Raw genomic sequence first — 22668 nt, forward strand, 5'->3', positions numbered from 1 at the left:
ATCTTCTCTAAATATACCATCTAGAGTGGCCCTCACCACACTATCTTTCACACAGGCTTCTTTTAATTCTCTGCATAGCAATGACTACCAGCCAATAGTGCTTTCTTACTTATGCATCTGTGTCTTGCTATCACCCCCATGAGAACATGGATTCATGAGATCATCCCTGTCCCCAGAAGAGGTCCTTGCATGTAGCAGGGACTCATTACATATATGTTAAGTAACAAAATAGTGAATGAGTGATATGGACATGATTGGACTCTGGTGTCTGGGCTGTGTACCTTTTGTCTTTATGAGTAGATTATAAATTCCTAGGATATTTCTTTTGAGCCCTTATATCACCCAGTTCAGTTTAGAATATGGAGTCAGTGCTTGGAAAATTCTTATTCTCTTGATTTTTAGCTCTTTTGACCATATTTAGTTTTTGGTATCCTAAGAAATCTATGGAGTATCTTACTGAAATTTCCCCTCTTGAATAAAATAACTGTAAAAACATCAAATCTATAATTGATATACTATAATCCCAACCTCCAGGAGGTCTACAACAACTCACCTCCAGTGTTTTAATGATTATTTCCAAGAAAGTAGAATTGGGTTTACTTGCCAGTAGAATTTCATATTAATATTCTTCTGTGGTGTTACCATGGACGTGGAAACCCTTTCTCAAGGTTAACCTACAACAGTAACCATTCAATACATGAAATGGATGGACGTGTTTCCATAAAGGTAGGTTGATTTTTCTTTACTTCTGTCGTAATCTGTTATTTCTTATCTTAGAATTAGATACAGAGGAACCCAAGTTGCATTGTGTCCTTGAGGAACTTAGTTTCTGTCCTATGTTACCAGCTTTTGTAAGAAACAGGCTGAACTAACCCTAGACTCAGGGACTCACAGCTACAGGGTACCCTGGAGAATACCTGGGCCAACAAGCCATCAACATGAATAGTTCTCCTGCCTGCAATGGAAGTGTCTTGACTCTCAGTCTGTGATTTTTCCACTGAACGATGCTTCTTGACCTTGGGGGTGGCGGGAGACTTTGTGTGGAAAAGAACAGTGATCTTCGAAAAAGTAGCTTGTCTTGAGGAAATATTTGTCCTTGCCTCTGGAGTTTTTCTCTGTGATCTTAGGGACATGATGTGAAATTTTAAGGACCCTCTTCAGAATGCAGTTCCCTGCTGATCTCTTTCTTCTTTTTGCGGTACATGGGCCTCTCACTGTTGTGGCCTCTCCCGTTGCGGAGCACAGGCTCCGGATGCGCAGGCTCAGCAGCCATGGCTCACGGGCCCAGCCACTCCGCGGCATGTGGGATCTTCCCGGACCAGGGCACGAACCCACATCCCCTGGATCGGCAGGCGGACTGTCAACCACTGCGCCACCAGGGAAGCACCCTGCTGATCTCTCTTTACCTCTGCCTAAAAATATTTTCTTCCTTACTTCTTACTAGACCATAAATACCTCAAGGGGAGAGGATGTCTTGTGTTACTGGCACACCGTTCTGTGTCCAGCACATGGAGGGGGCTCAACTGACATTTGTTTACTGATGCAGTTCTACTTCTCTGCCTCAACTCCCTGACCTCCTCACCTCCATCTCCCTTCCCCAAATCTAGTTCATTCTTCTCCCTTCATCCTACTTCCACTCTGATTCCCATTCTGTCCTCACCAGCTCTTGGTGATTCTTCACTCCAACTCTGTTAAGCACTTATTATCTCAGCTACCCTTTTCCTCTTGGTATGTGTTAGCTTACATTGGAGGGCACTTTTATGCATGATTAATGTCCACTTGACTCGATGGTAAACAGTGGGACGGTATGGATGTGTATTCAATATTGTTGTACTCTCAGTGTATTTTTAGCGTGTTTCACACAGCAGGGACTCTGCTGACCATGACAGTTCACTTTTGAGGCTGATACGTGCTGCTGTTAGATGCTGCTGGTACATTGCCATGTTCCATCTTAGCTAAGTTTCTGTTGAGGATGGCGTGTGTCGTGCATTAACTGCTTTGGAGAACATTACACAGGAAGTCATTTCCATTTTGTTGCAGATCAACAGGAAATAAGGCTTAGTTGCCAAACTAAAGTAAGAAAAGCAACCGAGTATATTCCTCCTCCCTTAGGGGCTTTCATTATTCCAGGAATCATTAGCTTCTCCTAAGACAGTGGAAATGAGCCCAGGTATCTCAATTGCACCTACAGAGGAAATGTGGATAGGAGGAGGATATTCAGTATCTTGTTCCAGCTTTATTTTGCATTATCTTCTAAATTGCTTTTGAATTTATCATATCTTCGAATCACCTAACGAACAGATGCATTTTAGGAGATCTACTCCTTCCTTTAGTAAAATGAGTCTGGCTTCCTGAATCAAAGACTACTCTCTATCTGTAGTACATTTATTTTGGCCATTTCTATTGTTCATTATTCTTTCCATTGGCATTAATTATGGTAGGAATACAGGGTCACTTCCTTTAAAACCTTATCCTCTTTCAAGCTGTTCTTATTATGTAGGCTTGGCCATCTTTTAAAATTAGAGTGCCCTAGCCTTGGCCCTGCTGTGAACTGCACACCATGAGGATCAGAGGGAAGGGGATGACAGAATGGAAACTTTATTCAGATCTTTGGCATGTTTTAATTTTACATTGCTTTTTCATACTAATTTAATTTCCTTCCAGAATGAAAGTTGGCAATCATTTAGAGAAGTAGTAGAGGAGGTTGGAATCATTGCAGCTGAAATGCCTGTGAAGGTCCCTAATCCATAGATTATTGACATAATGAACTCTAAAACCCTTAATAATCATTCCACTCTGTAATGACAGCCTGCATTTAGAGAGCTTTAGCCTATGTGTTCTGTGCCCATGCTGGCTCTGCTCTGTTGGGCTATAGGCGTTAGAAATATTGCAGTTCACCCAGCACGGGCAGGAAACCACTCCTTAGCGCAGACCAGAAGCCCTTGACTTCTACCTGCTTCTTTCACCCTTTTCAAATATGGAAACATACCAAACCACAGAATGCTCTATTTCCCTCAAATTTGCAACCATAGTAGAGGCTATTTGTATATTTATAGGAACAACCAACTAATTTCAGTTAACATTTTCATTGTTTGCAGAAGACGGCAGAACAAAACGACTTCTGGGAATTCAGCTTTTTTCATTTTTTTCTGCCTTGAGGGAATCTGTAGGTCCAGGCTGTGCATTCTACTGCGTCAAGTGCACAGACAGACCCCATGCCCCCCCCCCACCCTCTCCTTGCTCACAGATCACATCCTGGCAGGCACGGGGGTCATCCCCCGACCAAGGCTACATTTTTTTTTTCTTTACAGCTAGATCAGATGCTTCAGATTTATTATCAGATGTGGCATGGATGATTCAAACAAAAACAAATGCCCTTGAGTTTAAAAATAGAAGTTAAAAGACTAAATATTTGCACTTAAAAAGGAAAAGAAAATAACAGAAATCTCTGCGGCAGACCATTCCTTGAAATTATCCTCACTAAATTATAATCATGCACTTTCCATTCTCTGTAATTAAACATTAGATTTTATTTATTCCAGATGCATTTGTCTCAAGTAAATTCAGAATGCCCCATCCTTCTTTTTGGTCATTGTAAGTTTATTTCATATTTGTGGCCTACACATGATTGGGCGCATTGGATAGTTTTTAAGTGCATCTTAATGACTCTATGAATTTTCTTTTTAATTGTATGCTATGTGTGGCCTGTTTATCCTGATGAATCTGATCTTATTAAGTTTTATACCATGTAATGTCTATAGGAGCTTGATGACATTTTTTTTTTTTTCTTTTTGCGGTATGCGGGCCTCTCACTGTTGTGGCCTCTCCCGTTGCGGAGCACAGGCTCCGGATGCGCAGGCCCAGCGGCCGTGGCTCACGGGCCCAGCCGCTCCGCGGCATATGGGATCCTCCCAGACCGGGGCACGAACCCGTATCCCCTGCATCGGCAGGCGGACTCTCAACCACTGCGCCACCAGGGAGGCCCCTTGATGACATTTTTTACAAATACGTTCACATGTTCTACAAGGAATTTGCAGGATCTTGGTGGTTGGTGGTAAAGGGATGGAGGAATTTGCTTTGATCATATTACTTACAGGTAGGTAGAGCTGTTGGCTGCTGTTCTGAGGAAACTACAGAACTGAGAAAGGTTGCAATGCCTTAAGTTATATGATATCTTCTATTCAGAGAGCCTTGGAAGTTCCATGAAAACCTTAGAGAACTTTTTATTTACCATCTTTGCAAATTTCTTAGATTAGTGAAATAATGTAACTAAACAGCAGTCTATAAATATTAAAGGCAAGCATTTTAATGGTTTGAAATATTCCCTACTCTTAAGACAAGATTCTCAATTAGGATTTGTGGTTAAATTCACTTCATACATATTTCAAAGTAAAAAAAAAAAATTAACCAGATTTATTTACTTACTATCATTGTTTACACAGTTTCAAATAATAAATTTTTATTTTCACTAAGTGAATCAGTGGATTAACCAAGATGATAAGTTGACTATGTAACTGAAGATGAATTTTGCAAAATGATGGTAGTAGAGCTGCTGCTGACTCCCTGGGAAAGTTTTATTTGCTTTTAGGCCTATTGTGGGTTTTTTGTGGTGATAGAGGTCATTCTGGGTGGTTAGTTGGTGCACTGATAAATTATTCCAGGCCCCTTTAATTTTTTTTCTTGCTTACCATTTGACCATTTTACAATTCTCAAGCATTTCCACAGGTTTGTGGGAAAAGATTGTGCCAGGTCAGTTTGACTGTTTAAAAGCCACGTAGAATAAAAAGTTTGGGCTTCCCTAGTGGTGCAGTGGTTAAGAATCCACCTGCCAAGGCAGGGGACAAGGGTTCAAGCCCTGGTCCGGGAAGATCCCACGTGCTGCAGAGCAACTAAGCCCGCGAGCCACAACTACTGAGCCCAAGTGCCACAGCTACTGAAGCCCGCGCACCTAGAGCCCGTGCTCCACAACAAGAGAAACCACCGCAAAGAGAAGCCCGTGCACCACAATGAAGTGTAGCCCCTGCTCGCCGCAACTAGAGAAAACCCATGGCATAGGAACAAAGACCCAACGCAGCCAGAAATAAAAATAAATTAAACAAATAAATTAAAAGAAAAAAGAAAAGGTCATGTTAATGCTGAAAATAAAGTCTTAGAATTCTTTATGTGTTTTCAGTTACCCATTAACTGCTCTACTCCCTACCCATTTTGGGACAATACAAATGCTTTATATCTCTACATTGGCATTTTGTTTAAAACTGGTCTTCAATTCACCCACTGCGGTCCATGCTCCTCCATGTTCTCTCTGTGGGGTAGGGCAGCAGAGAGCTCAGCAGGGAAGGAAGCATATGGGAGAAGCAGCTCCAGTCATCACAGTCCTCAAACATTCAAAAACAGCCCCCCTCCACCCTCCTAGAGCTGTAGTGTTCACTCGCTCGCCAGAGAGGGGGCAGCAAATATAAAAATAAAATTATATATTTAAAAGGTCCTTTTAGAACCCTTGCTCATGTACCTTTACTCTAACATCAACTAATTGGATTCATATAGTGTGTCTAAATAGCTTGAATTTAGATATCTCTGTGTGTGTGTGTGTATAGTCTAAACTAATAATAGTTTAGTCTATTAGTTAAACTAATAAACTTTAATAATATTTAAAGTTATTTACTTTTCAGTGCCCAAACCTCTCTCTACCTTTCCAGGTATAGAATACATTGTTAATCTCATTGGACAATTATATTTCAAAACAATTTCTCCTTTTAATCTAGGACACATTGGCATTCCAAAGGATAAAACTACCTCATACCTCCGATAATCTAGATTCCCAATAATCTAGATTAAAGTTTGAGGTATATCAAATCATCAGGTCATTTTTGTTTCCTCACTTCAGTTTTGGTAGGATAGGAAGGAATGTTCAAATATGCGGAAGGCCTCTGACAATATGAACAATCTCAGAGTGTTAGATTAGCATCTATGAACATGATTCACCAGAACTTTTCAATCGAAACAGTCAAAATCAATCTTCTCAGTAATAGGATAACACCACCTAGTTTTTCTGGGCTGAAAATCATTGTGCAACCAAGTTGATTGATCTGCCTAGCAAAATAAAAATATTTGGAACCATCCTAGCAACTTTCTACTTCTGTTGGAACTAGACCCTTGACTGTAGAAAGATAGCAAGATTTCTTGATGTGCAGACACATTTCCTAGATTATCCACAAGATGTCCATGACAGAAGTAATAATGCTGAATGAGAAATTCTAAGAAATGTTACTTACTTTAAACTTTAAACCTAGATAAGCTCTAGATACCTAGAAGTAACAAAAAGAAATGAGAGGAAAAGTTATGCCATTAGAGGGCACTTTTGTAATCTTAGAAGAAAAGTCTGTTCTTATAGACTGGATTACCCAAGGCTTATTCTTAAGCAGAATGTATTTTCAGTTGTTTATTTAAAAGTGACTAATTCTTTTTTTTTTTTTTCTTTTTTTTTTTTCTTTGTTACTTTTACTTTATGGGCTCTTTAATAATGCTAAAAGATATTTGAGGCAATTTATATCAATAAAGCCATTGGGACACAGTAGTTAAAATAAAACTGAACCTTCTAAAATGTATCCCTAAAAAAGTGAAAGTTTATATTTTTATTCTAGTTTAGGCAAAAACTCTAAGTAAATTCTATTATAAAAGCATAACCAATAGACAAATAGTTTTTCCATAAAGTAGATAGCACTGAATGTGCTGGGGCCTCAGAGGAAAGAACTAAGGGAAGGGAGTAGAGACATTTGGAGGAAAAAGGAGGAATTCAACAAGAGCATCTTCGTGGAGGAAGAGACCAGTACCAGTGTGTCACATGGTAAATCTTAGTTTCTTCTAATACCACATATTTATTCTTTTTCTACCCTGACAGGTGAGTGAGAACTGTTACTATTCCTTTTTACAAATTAACAAAATCAAGGCGTAAAAAAACCAAGGGCTTTGGAAAATGAGGAATTAGCATAGGATTAGAGCAGAACTTTGAGCTCCTTCATTCTAAATCTTAGCCTCTACCTTTCTCTTAAATAAATTCAAGTTAACAGATGGCCTGTCATCAGATAGGTCTTCTTTTAATCAACAAGGCTTTTTTTTTTTCTCTCTTATTTTCACAGCCCTCAGGTCCCAGTTTGGTTACCACTGTTTTGAGAATCCTTCCCTGTGTCCTTCCAGCTGAAGATAAGCACTTCCTCCTCTGACTCCCCAGAGCTTTTATCTATACCTTTGTTTTAATCATTCACCTTTGTCTTAACCTTACATTAGGCAGAGAGTCTCACCCGCATGTATAGAGACTGTGAGCTCCTTAAGAAGCAGGCTCATTTTTTCCTGTTCTTCTTTGTGTCTCTTTCCTATTCATGCCCAAACCTTACTCCACATCTTCCAAAATAGTGCCCAAAGCAATACCTCTCACCCTGGGAGGTATTTAGTACTTATTTCTTTTTAAATGAATGACTTAGTCCATTCAGGTTGTCATAACAAAATACCACAGACTGTGTGGCTTAAACAATAGAAATTTCTCACAGTTCTAGAGCCTGGAAATCAAAGATCAAGCTGCCAGCATGGTGGGTTTCTGGTATGAGACCTCTTCCTGGCTTGTAGAAGGTCGACTTCTCACTATGCCCTCACATGACAGGGAGAAAGAAAGAGCGTGACTAATTCTTAAGCTGAATGACAAGAGAGAACTTTTTTTTTTTTGGTAGGGAAAAAAATGTGTAAAATTCCACCCTTTAAACAATACTTACATAAAGCTTTAAATTTGAATAAGTGAATATAAATTGTGAAAACATGCACAATATGTCTGCATAATAGTTTTTTGATTAGCTATATTCAATGCTTCTTTTAAGTACATCTTGTTTAAAAAATGCTGCCTGTAACCTGATCAAATTGAACAAATTATTAGGCTTCCCTAAAAACTGAGTATGTTTTTCCCCAGCAATACATGAATGCTATTAGATAACATTTTGAAAACAATAATCCTACAGAATATAAAGTCCTGTGTTTGGGGAATCATACTAATTTTTTCCAGTTTTATTGAAAAATAATTGACATACATCACTGTATAAGTTTAAGGCATACATCCTGATGGTTTGATTTACATACATTGTGAAACAGTTACCACAATAAGTTCAGTTAATACCCATCTTCTCCTGTAGACACAATAAAAAGAAAAGGGATCATACTAATTTTAAACACTTTTCTGAAAAGTATCTGTTTTGCCCATAGTTGATGTGGCAATTTAAATAGCTAAAATTGTTTCAGAAATGGAAAATGTGACCTGATAGAATTTTAGCTGAGGATATATGATTTTTTCTTTTAAAGAAAGCAAAAGATAGTTTAGTCTATTCCCTATTGGTGATTATCTAAATAAAAATGTCTACCTGAGCCAGTAAAGTCAATAAGCCAGTAAAATAATTTAACAAGTAAAATCTTAGTGTCAATAACTGTGAAGAGTATGAGATTTTACCCTCCTTGCAAGCTAACATGTTAGCCTGCCGTAGTTTCATCGATGTTAGATGGCATGAGACTCCTGGGTCAGTGACAAAGGACTTTATTACAAAGAGCAATAGCAGAAGCCACAGATCCACAGCAGCATCATTTTCTCCCACTGCCTGACCCCCCAGTTCTCATAGGATGATGCAAAGAGGGCCTGATGGCATCAGTCCATATAGTGGGGTTTATTATAAGGGAGCAGCCCTGAGCTTAGGGAACCCAGATTTTTATAATGGGTAATAATCATGCCTGCTCTTTGCTCCAGAAGCTTTATCTTCCAAGGTTGTTTACTATACAAACATCCTTGAAAAGATAATCTGAACAAAGGCAGGCAGTTCTTCTGCTTGCCACATATGCACAAACAAGCACAGAAACCCATGGAGAATTGTCTTTTTAACACTTACTCTGCATAAACCTATCATCTGAAGTTGTTCGCTTTACTAAATATTACATGGCTAAGTAGCTGACGTGGGGGAATATATAATAATCATGTTTACCACACTCCTGTTAGTTTATATTTCTCATATCATATTGTATTCACTATGTGTTCTTACGTGTCCAAGTTTGATCATTTTTGAGATGAGATGAGATAAATAATAGGGCCTACATCATAGGCTTGTTGCTGGCATTCATGAGATAACAGATATGAAGCATTTAGAAGAGTGCCTGGCATGCAGCACATACACAACAAATTTATTAATATTGTTATTAACTGAAAATTCATCTCTTCTTATTAGCTGATTTAATAAAGAGAAAGTTCCTCCCACAGGCAGCTGAGGATGCTGGGAAGATTTCCACCAGTCACAACTTGCTAGCTCTCTAACTCTGGGGCTGACCTAACTATCCCAAATACCCAAGGGCATTGGGCAGCTTGTCCTGTTCAGCTGTGCAGTGGTACTGTGCAATTGACAGCTTTGAGGGCAAATATGGGGCTAATGAGAGAAGGCTGCCCTTGAGTGGTTCTAGGGCAAATACACCCAAGTATCTCACACTCAAGTGCTGGCTTGTTTGCTCTAAGTTCCTAATAAATATGGAAAGCCAAATTCTAACCATTTCTAAAGAGACATATTTTATTATCTGGCCTCTTCTGCTCTCAGGAGGCAAACTTTCAGAGATGCTACTACAAAGTAAACTGAATGTGTTTTATTATGCTGAAATAATAAGTATTTCTTTATAGGGGCGGCATATCAAATTCTATTCAGATTTTCCATTTCTGTTAGCTACAGGATGAAGGGCATCAGAGGAGAGGGGCTGAGGGTCGTGAGTGGAGGTCCCATTCAGTTTACTCCACCATGTCCCTATTTGTTTTGAATAGGTTCACTGAGCTTTGATTTTTGATCCCCCCAGCCATCTTTTGTAGATATAACCTTTGCTTGCTGTTTGTAACTCCCATGAGCTCTCGTTTATATCCCCAACTTTCCTTGGATTCCACCCTGACAATCACCTGGATATCTGAGGGACAGGTTATTTAATGAAATTCAAGGAGGCCTGTTCTTATTCCTAAACTGCTAGCTATTTGGGAAGAGGATTTTAGTGTTCAGTCTCAGAATTATCATTTGTTTTCAGAGTTTAGAGATGATCCATCCAAACCCTTCATAAAACCGAGGTCCAGAATTTTAAGTGAATTGCCTAAGATTACACTTCTAGTTAGGACCTGAAACTAAAAAGTCAAGTTTCTTAGCTCTCAGTCAAATTCTCATTCAATGGCAATAAAATGGAGAAATAGGATGGGAAATAAATGTTTGGGCTCTGCAGTCAGATTCACTTGGGTTTATATCCTTTCTCCGCTTATGTTAAAGGAGGTTTATACTTATATAAGAATAGCACCTACTTCACAAGGTTATTGTGAATATAAATGCAACTTAGCACCGTGCTTTGCACATAGTAACTCTTAATTACTGCACATATTTATATGGAAAATTGCAGAGCACATGGCAGAAAGCAAATTTTGAAAAAGTAAGTTAAAGGAACTTTCTGATCAAGCTCACTGAGAAAAATTACTTCTCAAACTCTCATAGAAAAAAGAAAAGCTTATTCCCTTCAAAAAAATATTTTCAGTTGTATGAATCTATTTTTGGTAGCACTCAAAGAAAACTTAAAGTCAAGTGATGGTTTAAGTAGAGGTGACCTCATAGCTATAGCAATGACTATTTAGAAATAAAACTGGCATTCTCTTCATTTCAAATTATCGCAAATATTTGCATTTGACTTTCTCACTATTTAAAGTACTTCAATGTAAAAACACTATATTTCCCTAATGCTTGAATCCCCTGATGTATGTTGTCAAAGAGATAAGGGAAAACAACTCCTCACTTAGTTTCTTCTGTGAGGAAAACAGGCACCAAATCCTCAAAGGAAACAAAGCCTTTCATTAGCACTTGAGGTGAAAAGAACTCGCCTACCTGCGTCTTCCTGTAAGGAAAGGGAAACATGTAGAAGATGGTGTCCTTGAAAACATCCCTACAGCAAGGTGCCCTAGAGAATGATCCATGATTGCCTATAGGATTTTTTATGAAAGTCAGTGATAAATGTCAAAATGTAACTCAATGAAAACTGGAGTGATAAATATATAACTCTGCTGGAGGTTAAGACAAATGACCTAAGAATAGAACTTTCCAATGGTCTTTTTTTTTTTTTTTGGCTGCGCCGCAGGGCATGTGGGATTTTAGTTCCCTGAGCAGGGATGGAACCCTCTCCCCCTGCATTGGAAGCGCAGAGTCTTAACCACCGGACCACCAGGGAAGTCCCCAGTGGTCTTTCTTGATTTGAAGTGGGAATCCAAGCCCACTTTTTAATATGGTAAAAGTTTATATATAAGGGTTGTGTTGAAGAGTCTGGTAAATCTGTAATATTAGACACTGGCAAATAACTCACCTTGGGATTTTAGACAAATTGCTTATCCTATAAGAAAGTTAAACTTTATAATCTCTTAAAATCTCTGATTTATGAAAATCTGATTTGCAGAATAATTCTACATTATTAGATCTATATCTATATGCTCCTTAGTCAGATTTTAAGGAAGAAGAAAAGTAACTGTGTAGTGGTAATTTTCTGGCTCTCAGTGGGTCTCTGTGACTTATGTTATGGCTCAAGCTTTGAGACATTTGTATGGAGATGTCTACAATGACCATATTGTTTTCTGCCATAACGAAGGGGGGACTTTTCTCTCTGGATACCCAAGGAAGTTAATGCACCAAGAGTCCTTTTGTTTCAAAATTTTTTTAATATCTGAAATTCTGGTGAATTCATTATCAACTTGTTGAAATACTTTGAAAAAAAAAGAACTGGAAAGTCACCTTAAAGTTCATGTGCCTGTATCCAAAATATATAATACATCTCTTTCTCTCAAAACCAAATAGTGTGAACCCTTCAGAAAGTTCACAACTTGCCCAAGTGTTTTGCCTGTAAAATTAATGTAAGCAATTCTTTTTGTTGCCCCAGGATGGTGCCTCTCCACTGGTGTATGCTGTGGCTGCTGTTACCACTCAGCTTCAGGACCCAGAAGTTACCCACTCGAGATGAGGAGCTCTTTCAGATGCAAATTCGGGACAAGGCATTTTTTCATGATTCGTCAGTAATTCCAGATGGAGCTGAAATTAGCAGTTATCTCTTTAGAGACACACCTAAAAGGTATTCTCCCTGCAGTACTTCCTTTATCAATAAGCTCAGAATGGGTGTCTCTGAAAAAGAAGGTGACCTTTTAGACTTAGTTTAGGTAATTTGCAATCAACCTCTGGATAGCATTGCCTATTTTTCTCTAAGTAAGAAAATAAAATGGCAGTGCAACGTCTAGTCATTAGACATCTCTTTGATTCTCGCTGATTGTGGTCTTTTGGGTGGAGAGAGAAGTCCTTGCGTGTCTAACGTTTTGGAATGATCATTTTCTTTTCTTCAGGATGGTAGGAAATTTCTAAGAATGACTCTACAGGATTAATGAAATTAATTGAACACATATGATTCTTCAAGGGTTCGCATTGGCTTGTAAGGATAATATTTCTTTGATCAATATGATTGGTTCTGAAAGCATCAAACCAAACAGAGATAAAAACTGGCCCCTCACTTATCTTCACTCCAACATCAACATATTGAACTCACATAATGCTTCTAAGTATTTTGACCTTTAAAACTTACATATATCAGCGTATCATATAAATCAATCAATCATATAAACTAATTATATTTAAAGTTTCTTACTTGAAGTACCCAAACTCCTCTTTATCATATTTCAAAAACAGTTTCTCCTTTTAACCTAGGATACCTTGGCAGTCCAAAGGATAAAACTATGTCATATCATCAATAATCCATTTTCCAAAGATTGAGGTGTATCAAATTATTGTCATCTTTCTCTTGTCCCTTCAGTTTTAATTGACAATAAGAACGGAACGTGGTGCTCCTCTTCCACTGAATGGCACAGACATGTTACCATCCGGTCAGTCTGTGTGAGAGTAGATAATCAGTTTTCATATTTTGACTGGTGTGACCTATTGTTTCGGTATCATTTCAGCACCATCTGAATGAAATTATCTGTTTGAATGATTGTAATAGATTAGGAACTAATTTGTCAGTAATATATAAAATAATTATGACTCTTTCAATGACATTCATAAGAGTGAAGGCACAAAATGCAAGGATGATTACACTAAAGGAACTTGATGTCTTAGTATTTACAGAGACAGTCTGTGAAAATAAGGAAGGGTAGAGGAGGCAGTTTTAATGATTCAAATTAGTCTTAAATATCAGCTGAATTCATGCTGAACCATTTTGCTTGTCATATTCTTTTATCTCTTGAAACTCTTGAGAATTTGAATCCAAATTTTTCTTTAAAAATTACTTTGATTTCCCAAATGTACTTGTGCACTGCTTTGCAGTGTTCTTTAAAATACAGCATTCCTCATTATGTAATCATTTCACTTAATCAAATACATGGTTTATCTTTGATCTTCCAGTCTCTTAAAAATTAAATAAGTTTTGGTTCTAAGCGCTGTCTTAAAATTACATTTTTTTTTCTTTGAAGCAACATGTTTTTATTATAAGACATTTCAAAACAACACATGCTGCTTTCCTCCTTCTGTTTTTATTTCTTTCATTTGTTCATTCTTTTGGGTTACCCACACACACACAAATCATGATTGGAGACTTTGATATCTACATTTGGATGCAATGTTAACAATAGTTAAATAAAGAGTTGTGGCCACAGTCATTTCTAGGGGTAAAATATGTGATGGGAGAACACACATAGGCATTGTTGATATTACAACTAAAGATGAAATTCCAGATAAAGTTTGGAAGGAGAGAATAGCAAAAGAAAACAAATTCATTAATTATTCTTATGTTTATACATAAATGCCAAAGTCTAAATGGTTCATGGAGTGTTTATCCCTCAACTCTGGCCTTATAATTTGGAGCATATTTATCACATTTCTATCTCCCTCACTAGCCAGTAAATACCTGGCACTCATAGATCGTGCCCTATCATCTCTGATTACAGCTCCCTTCCACGAGTACACTGTGCATGGTAGACAATAAATGTTTGTCAAATTGTTAAAGTTTATTCAGATTGTCTTTTATCCCTAATCATAAGTGCTTCCATATGAAAATGTTGACTTAGAGGGACTCTCTGATGTTTTATATGTATAATGATTACCCTGTGGAATGCAAGCATTGTTTTCTCTGTTATTGGTTGCTTATGGCCTGTATTAAAGTTACTAAGACATAGTTGCATACTTTGGGAAATAAACTACTTTCTTGATTCAAATGAGAACAGAAGATAATAGATGAACACGCACATTGATTTCAGCACTGGTTAGCTCTGCTACCCACATAAAAACCAAAAACAAACAAAACTAAAAAAGTTTTGAATACTTTTAAAATCACACGATGCTAAATAAATTATTGTGTCTTACCTAATTCTTTGTAATGTTCATAGGTTCAGTCATGTTTATGTGGTTAATATCACCTATGCAACCTGGCCAAAAGAAAAAAATTCTACTCTCCAAAAGTCGACTGAATTTGAAAATTAAACCATCTGACACCTGTCTTTAGGGATGCTTAAATCCATAAAATTTCCATACAGTAAAGAGTGCAATCATCTAGTTATTTTGTTTGGATGATTGTCTAAGTTTACTATACTCCAAACAAGCTTTTTTGCTTTTATAGGGTCTTCACTTTATTTGTCCTTCCACAGCCCTATTTCCACCCTCTAGCTCCTAATTCATCTTGGAATAGTGAAGGGGGGAAAGCATATATATTTCCATTCAGATTCAGTATCTTCAGGTAGAAACAGACTAAGTGTAGTTATCCTAAGGCTAGAATAATGTAGGTGTTATGATTCTTGGGTTCTGTTTATTCATTTAGTAATGCATTCATTAAGAAGAGTTTATCAAGTACCTTCTACATGCAGAAATCTGTGCTGAATGCTGAGAATAAAATGACGGAAAATGAACCCTAAGTGGGCCTTTGTTGGGAAAATGACATTAATCGAATAATAATATAAATATATCGTAACAAATTGCAATAGGTGCCCAAAGTGAAAAGTATAGGACACTCGGAATATGTGAGAGAACCTGAGCCAGAACAGTACGAGAAGGCATCCCTGAAGAAGTGACATTTAAATATTAGTAAGGGCATGTACATCAACTATATTTCAATTAAAAAATAATGTATTTATTTATTTACAAATATTAGTAAGGACTAAGGGGTGTATTTCAGGCAGAGCAAACAACATCCCAATGGCTCAAAGAAGCCCTACGTGGTTCGAGCACAGAAAGCAAGAGGGATGATGACATGACAGTGAGATAGGCAGAGGCCCCACTGCTGGGGAAGTTGTAGACTCTCTGAAAAATTAAGGACTTTTTTCCCCAAAAGTGAAAAGCTAAACTTATTCATTCAACAAATATTCATTAATAATTATTTTAGTCTCTAAGTCTTCATTAATGAACCAAATGCCCTGCCCTCTTGTAGATTTCATTCTAGTTGGGGGAGGTGGAAAAATAAAAAAAATAAACAAAGGTATATATAATACATCAGGTAGTGATAAGTGCTTTGAAGAAAATGAAGAGGAGTAGAAGAGCTTCACAGGTAGGAAGGTGGTATCTTACATAAGGGGTCAGAGTCGGCCTATGGCGAGATGGTGACCGACTCTAGAGAAGAGAGTTGATGCAGTGACTGAGCACGTAAGGTCAACAGCTGGAGGGTGAGCATTTCAGATGGAGAAACAGCAAGTTCAGAGGCCCTGAGGCAAGACTGTGCCATAATCATTCCACAGAGAGAAAGGAGCTGAGTAAAGAAGGGAGAGAATAGAGGAGACAAGTTTAGAGATTTGGTTGGGGATGCAAATCATTGCAAGTTCTGAATGAGAAAAGAAGCTCCTGGAGGGTTTGCAGCGAGTGTGTTCAGACTTAGGTGTACATGGATATGTCCTCCTGGAAGGAGGTAAATAAACTAAGGGGGTCAAAGTGGAAACAAGACCAGTCAGAGGCTCTTGCAATGCTCAGACAAGAAAAAATGGTAGCTTGATCTGGTGGTAACAGGGAAAGTGGAACAAAGTGATGGACTCTGGGTATATTTTAAAGATGAAGCCAAAAAAAAAATGACTGCTGATTCAGTGTATGTGGAGTGGAAGAGTAAGAAAAAGTCAAGATGCCTCTAAAACGTTTGTCCTGAGCAACTGGAAGGTTAGGGCTGTCATTTACTGAGTAGAGACAGACTGCAGGGGAAGTTGGTTTAGCGAGAGAATGAGAAGTTTGGATTAGACATCTTAAGTTTGAAATTTTCAGTAATCTCTAAAGGAAGATGGCTAGAACATAGTTGTCTCTAAAATTTAACTAAGAGTTCAGGCTGACAATTTAAATTTGGGAATCATTAAAATAGAAGAGCTTAAAGCTGTGAGCCTGGGTGAGATCACACAGGGAATGAGCACGGGTAGAAAAGAGTGTCCTAGCACAGGCCCTTGGTTCACCCCATGGGTTAGAGGTCAGGGAGGTGAGAAGAACTGCGGAGGAGACTGATGGAGCAGCTGGCCACTGTGGTCAGTTTGGAGAGAGTGTTGGGGTAGATATAGAGAGAATCGAGAGGCAAAGACGTACCCAGGAGGTGCAATCTCTAGGAGGTGAAACTTGCTTATTTTTTGCCGTGAAACCAGTGAGGAAACCACTGTTTCCTCCCTTTCAAGCTTATGGGCTTTGAAAGATAAATGGAATCATATAAATTATTCAGAGTAAGAATACATAGCATTGTTATACATAGGCAATATTTTTATTCTACTTAAAAGTTCTTTTGAGACATCATTTTAAAAATCTAAGGGGAAAGCATAGAGGAGAATGTTTTGTTCTTTTAAAATGTTTTCAAATCACTAGGTTATTAATTCAACAGAAAATCTTAGTGATAGAGAAATGTGTCTTTCCACTGACTGACACAGTTACCTTTACCTTTTAAAAATAGTTCTCAAATGGTCATTAGATACCTCTCTCCAAAAGGATATGGAATAGTAAAACTGTGAACAAAAGTCAAGATTGTAAAAGCCTGAATACAGTGTTATTTTGCCAGAAACCAACATGCATTTTAGAAGGACATTGCTGTGAAAATGATCTTTTGGAATGGTTGGTGCTTTAGAGTGCCCTTGGGGTAACATAAATTTATCGCCAAATTTATGGAAAATGCAGTACCTGTAGGGCAACGTACCTGGAAATTCCCCTTGGTTGTGACTTACTTTGCACTGGTGTTAAATAACACCCCCAAACTGGTAAGTGTTGATTCTTAACTCGAGTAACACCCAAACTCCACATTTGGTTCAATGTCTTTCAATTATTTCAGACTGTGCGGATGGTAAATCTGGTCGCAGAACCTTGGGCTATATTGGACTTCCACGGTTACTGCTGAAAATATCATGATTTGTGTCAGATAGCCAGTTTGATTTTCTGTTAAGTGAATACAAATTAAACCAAGTGATTTTCCCCACTAATCTTGGTTGTAAGTGTTAGGATGAATTACCTCGGTCTGAAGTGGTCCACTTTCACCCAGGTATTTCTTTGTGGTCGAAGAAGACAACACGCCATTGTCAGTCACAGTGACTCCCTGCGATGCGCCCTTAGCGTGGACGCTGAGCCTCCAGGAGCTGCCAGAGGAGGCGAGCGGGGAAGGCTCAGGTAAGCAGCTTGGCAGACCTGGCCCCAGACCTCTGGATAGATAGCTGAAAGGCTTATGAGACAGACAGCCTTCTCTTAGTAAGAAAAACCAGCATGGATGCACGGGGGAAGCTGGAGATTTGGGGATGGAGATGAGGGAGATGGAGGATGACATCAGATGGCGGTGATTTGGTGAAATAAAAGGTTGAGAGAGACAGGTGTGTGGGCTGAAGGAGTGAGGAAAGGCAAGAGGTGAGGATCAGCTTCCCTGGCTGTGGTTTGCAGTCTTGCCTAACCACTGGACTCACCACTGGGGGCTGTATATTCTACTGATGCCTGCATCCTACCTCAGAGGTTGTGATTTAATTGCCCTGGGGTGGGGTCTGGACATTGGGATGGTAAAAGTTCCCCTCCAGGTGAATCTAATATGCACCCAAGGATAAGAGCCTCTGATCTCTGGGGAGTAAAGCATAGCCACAAAGAGAGAACAAAAGGGCATTGAGCACCACTGAAAGTCCAGGATGAGAAGAAAGTCAGGAGGAATAGGTCAGGCATTTAAAGAAGATGCAGATGATGGAAAGCAAATAACAGATACAAAGAAATGAGTAGAGTCTGAATGAGGCCCTGGGTTGATGCTGCCTCCCTTTAAGGGGCAAAGGCATCCTAGCTTAAAGTGAAGGCTTGAGATTGGTGCCATGACAGGATGTTAGCAAGCTGGATACTTACAGTGATGTGGGAACACTGTAATTAGGAAAATATTGAAAGGGCATATGGGAGTGATGAGATTGAGATAGAATGAATAGTCACATGATGATTGTGTTAGTTGCGTGGTTTAGGAATATGGAATTCTACATACCTCACTCTCAACCTGCAGTGATCAGCTGGAAAAGATCCATTCCCACTCTGGCTACACAGTCCTTCTCTGGGTCTTCTAACACTGATATCTGTGTGATATCTGATATTAATAGTAACAAAAAATGGAAAACATTATTTTAGTTTCAGTACTTTCCCTATATTCCTCCTGAGCACGTATTCTACACATTGAAAATTAGGTCCTCTTACTGGTGCTTTATATTCTATATTTTAATGAGATTGTCCAGTCCTACTAACAAAAGTGAAATTAGTGAAATGGCTAGCCATCCAAGTGCAAACTGAAAGAATCTTTCTGGTAAGCAGATTGACAGTAGGAATTAGTCTCTAAGAGGCTTGCAGTCTTTGACCTAAAAATTCTACCAGCTGGAATCTATCCTGAAGAAATAATGTAAAATCAGAAAAGCCTTACATATAAAACAACATTATTATAATGGTCAAAAATTAAGCAACAGTTTTATTTTTATGATATAATATTAAGTGAGAAAAATGGAGGTTTCTCTAGGTATGTATATGCATGATAATAAATGTTATAAAGTTGCAGAGAAAAATAAGAGAAAATAATACCAACTGCATAAACATGTGTAGAAGGAAGACAGATAGAAATAGACCAAACTGTTAATAAAGGACTATCTGGATCTTGTATTAATGGATGATTTTTTTTATCTTGTTCTCTATCTCCCAGTTTTCTACTGGGAACATGTATTCTTTTTATAATGGAGAAAAATGAAATTAAATGGTCTTAAGAACACAATTTAAGGTTGGCAAGCCATAGCACATGCCCTGACGTGTAGGCTGTGCTTCTCTTGTGTCTTTTAGGTGATCCAGAGCCTCTGGATCAGCAGAAGCAGCAGATCATTCATGAGGAAGGCACAGAGTTATTCTCCTACAAAGGCAACGACGTGGAATATTTCGTATCTTCTAGTTCTCCATCTGGTTTATATCAGTTGGAGCTTCTTTCAACAGAGAAAGACACACATTTCAAAGTATATGCCACCACAACTCCAGAGTCTGACCAGCCCTACCCTGAATTACCTTATGACCCAAGAGTCGACGTTACCTCCCTGGGATGCACCACGGTCACTTTGGCTTGGAAACCGAGCCCCACGGCCTCTTTGCTGAAACAACCCATTCAGTACTGTGTGGTGATCAACAAAGAGCACAATTTCAAAAGTCTCTGCGCAGTGGAAGCGAAGTTGAATGCAGACGACGCTTTCATGATGGCACCAAAGCCCGGTCTGGACTTCAGCCCTTTTGACTTTGCCCACTTCGGATTTGCTTCGGATAATTCAGATAAAGAGCGCAGCTTCCTGACAAAGCCGTCTCCAAAACTGGGGCGGCATGCCTACTCGAGGCCCAAGGTTGACATTCAGAAAATCTGCATAGGAAACAAGAACATCTTCACCATCTCGGATCTGAAACCCGACACGCAGTACTATTTTGATGTCTTTGTGGCCAACAGCAACAGCAATATGAGCACTGCTTACGTGGGCACCTTTGCCAGGACCAAGGAAGAAGCGAAACAGAAGACAGTTGAGCTGAAAGATGGGAAAGTTACAGATGTGTTTGTTAAAAGGAAGGGGGCAAAGTTTCTACGGTTTGCTCCAGTCTCGTCTCACCAAAAGGTCACCTTCTTTATTCACTCTTGTCTGGACGCTGTCCAAATCCAAGTGAGAAGAGATGGGAAACTTCTTCTGTCTCAGAATGTGGAAGGCATTCGACAGTTTCAGCTGAGAGGGAAACCTAAAGCCAAATATCTCATTCGACTGAAAGGAAACAAGAAGGGAGCATCTATGTTGAAAATACTAGCTACCACCAGGCCCGGTAAGCAGTCATTTCCCTCTCTTCCTGAAGACACACGCATCAAAGCCTTCGACAAGCTCCGTACCTGTTCTTCAGCCACCGTGGCTTGGCTAGGCACCCAGGAAAGGAACAAGTTTTGCATCTACAAAAAGGAAGTGGATGATAATTACAGTGAAGACCAGAAGAAAAGAGAACAAAACCAATGCCTTGGACCAGATACAAGGAAGAAATCAGAGAAGGTCCTCTGTAAATATTTCCACAGTCAAAACCTGCAAAAAGCAGTGACCACAGAAACAATTAAAGGTCTTCAGCCTGGAAAATCTTACCTGCTGGATGTTTATGTCACAGGACATGGGGGGCACTCTGTGAAGTATCAGAGTAAAGTTGTAAAAACCAGGAAGTTCTGTTAGTTACCTTGTATAGAGATATATCACTTAGAACTCCAGGAGAGACATTAAATCACTTTAAGTATAAACTGACTACTCCCACAGCTGAGAGAAGTTGTGACCTGTACTTGTACTATGGAAGAAAGGATATCAACTGGTGTATATTGATGTTTATATAAGTAATTGTTGGAGGAGACTTGGTCTAGTGTGCCCCAATGGTACCTAGTGTGCATCTGATATCCACTGATGTCAAAGAGAAAGCACATCTTGAAGGAACTGCCATCCCTTGCTTTGACCACTGCATGAACTGCTTCTAAATTATTTTATCACCTAAAAATTTTGAATATGCCATTCATTGCACACATCCACAAATGCAAATTAGTCCTCTCAATAGATGCTAGGATATATATAAATTATTTTATAAAGTCTTGTTTTAAATGTCAGTGTTTCTATGATTGTAAACTATTAAATTCTTTTCCTGTTAAAGTACAGATCTAATCTAAGTATATTAAGTGGACAGCCCTTTAGTCAGTTCTATTGCTATTGTAAATTCTTATCTGTTGAGTAAAATGTTTAAATACTGTATGTATCTCATGTACAAAGTTGACATACATTATATTCATGTATATAAAATTAAAGATATTAGATTATATACTGTTCATTTTCCCAAGCAGCTACCTTGGTGTATTCAATTTCTATTCTGTCCCCCAAACTGCGCCTTTATGTAATTTTGCACCAGGTTTGACCCTTTTTTAATAGTTAAAAGGCATGCTGCATTCCTCTAAAGTTACTGTGGCATTAGAGACAGTTACTGAAATTTGTATTTTGACATTGAATAGGAGCTAGCTGTTGTGAGAATTGAGAGCGCACCAATGGGCTTAGAATAAGACAAGCCTCAAAATACTGTAGCTCGATAAGTATTCAACAAATTGTCCTTGACAACCTAAAATATATTACCTCTATTTTAAAAATAAGCATCTATTTTAAGTACAAAATTGGGATATGGCAAATATTTTCCAGCTGCTTGAATATTAGCAAAATAATTGTTTTGATTTCTAGTGGGAACAACTAAGCAACAACCAATTAGGACTGTAATTAGTAATGAGAAAAATATGGAAGTTGCTGTTTTGTAACATTAACAGTCTGTTACTTTTAGCTTTGATTTTTCATGAATCTTTAAAAAGTAATTTAGGTGTAAGATAAAATTTAGGCAAATAATAATAGAAACCTTCATTTATCAAAAACTCTTTACAGAGGGCAGTTTTAGATAGTTTCATTCTCCACAGGTTCTATACATGATGTGTCATGAAAACACTGGAGGATTCCGAAGAGTCTGGGATTTACAGTCAACTAGGCTATGTGGCTTTAGGAAAATCTGTTACCTCCCCTTGTTCCTCTTTCCCATTTATAAAATTAGGTGGTGATAGATTTGGATAAGATGATATTATAGGATACCTTCTATCATGAGACGTTGTCTTTTGTAGAATTCTATGATTCTAAATTAGAAAGTGTTTCTGTAACTACAAGTGGGTCAGGTGTAATTCCTTAACCACTACATTTCCCCTATGTGCTGGCACCACCTTTCATATGGTGGGCGTACATGAGTAGCATTCTTATGGAGTATAAAGTCACTATGGTTTGGGGAGTATAAGTGGTTGTCCTTATGAAAGGACCACCGTAGGAGAAAATAACCCCCCTAAAAATGTGTCATCCAATTCATCAGTGTTAAGATATCAAAACAAAATGTATCATATCTGTATGAAGCATTGTGACACCTGAAATAATTTTTTAAAAGGAAGAAAGAGCATGTCCCCAGTGGCCACATAACCAACCAACTTGGAAGGAGAACTTTAAAATTGACAATATCCCAGGTACCTTCTTATCCTAAGTTATAAATACGGTGCCTTTGGAAGGAGAATCAACTTTCTCATATTACTCACAAATATATTATTACAGAGCAATGTGCTAAATGGGAC

At 38.4% G+C, this 22668-nt stretch overlaps 1 protein-coding gene and 1 long non-coding RNA gene across 2 annotated transcripts in view; one reads left to right on the forward strand and one right to left on the reverse strand.

The window, feature by feature from the left end:
* Positions 1-21359, forward strand: part of NDNF (neuron derived neurotrophic factor) — a 39301-nt gene extending 17942 nt beyond the window's left edge. Inside the window, exons 2-4 of the mRNA XM_082604084.1 lie at positions 11953-12141; positions 17530-17654; positions 19323-21359. Coding sequence (XP_082460210.1) covers positions 11954-12141; positions 17530-17654; positions 19323-20716 — 1707 coding nt within the window. The 5' untranslated portion in view covers position 11953 and the 3' untranslated portion in view covers positions 20717-21359. The remainder of the gene's footprint in view (positions 1-11952; positions 12142-17529; positions 17655-19322) is intronic.
* LOC309815528 overlaps positions 1-22668 on the reverse strand; it is a 460183-nt gene that overhangs the window by 423273 nt on the left and 14242 nt on the right. The window lies entirely within an intron of this gene.

This window comes from Mesoplodon mirus (genome assembly GCF_964341445.2).
Source record: "Mesoplodon mirus genome assembly, chromosome: 2".
Lineage (NCBI taxonomy): Eukaryota > Metazoa > Chordata > Mammalia > Artiodactyla > Ziphiidae > Mesoplodon > Mesoplodon mirus.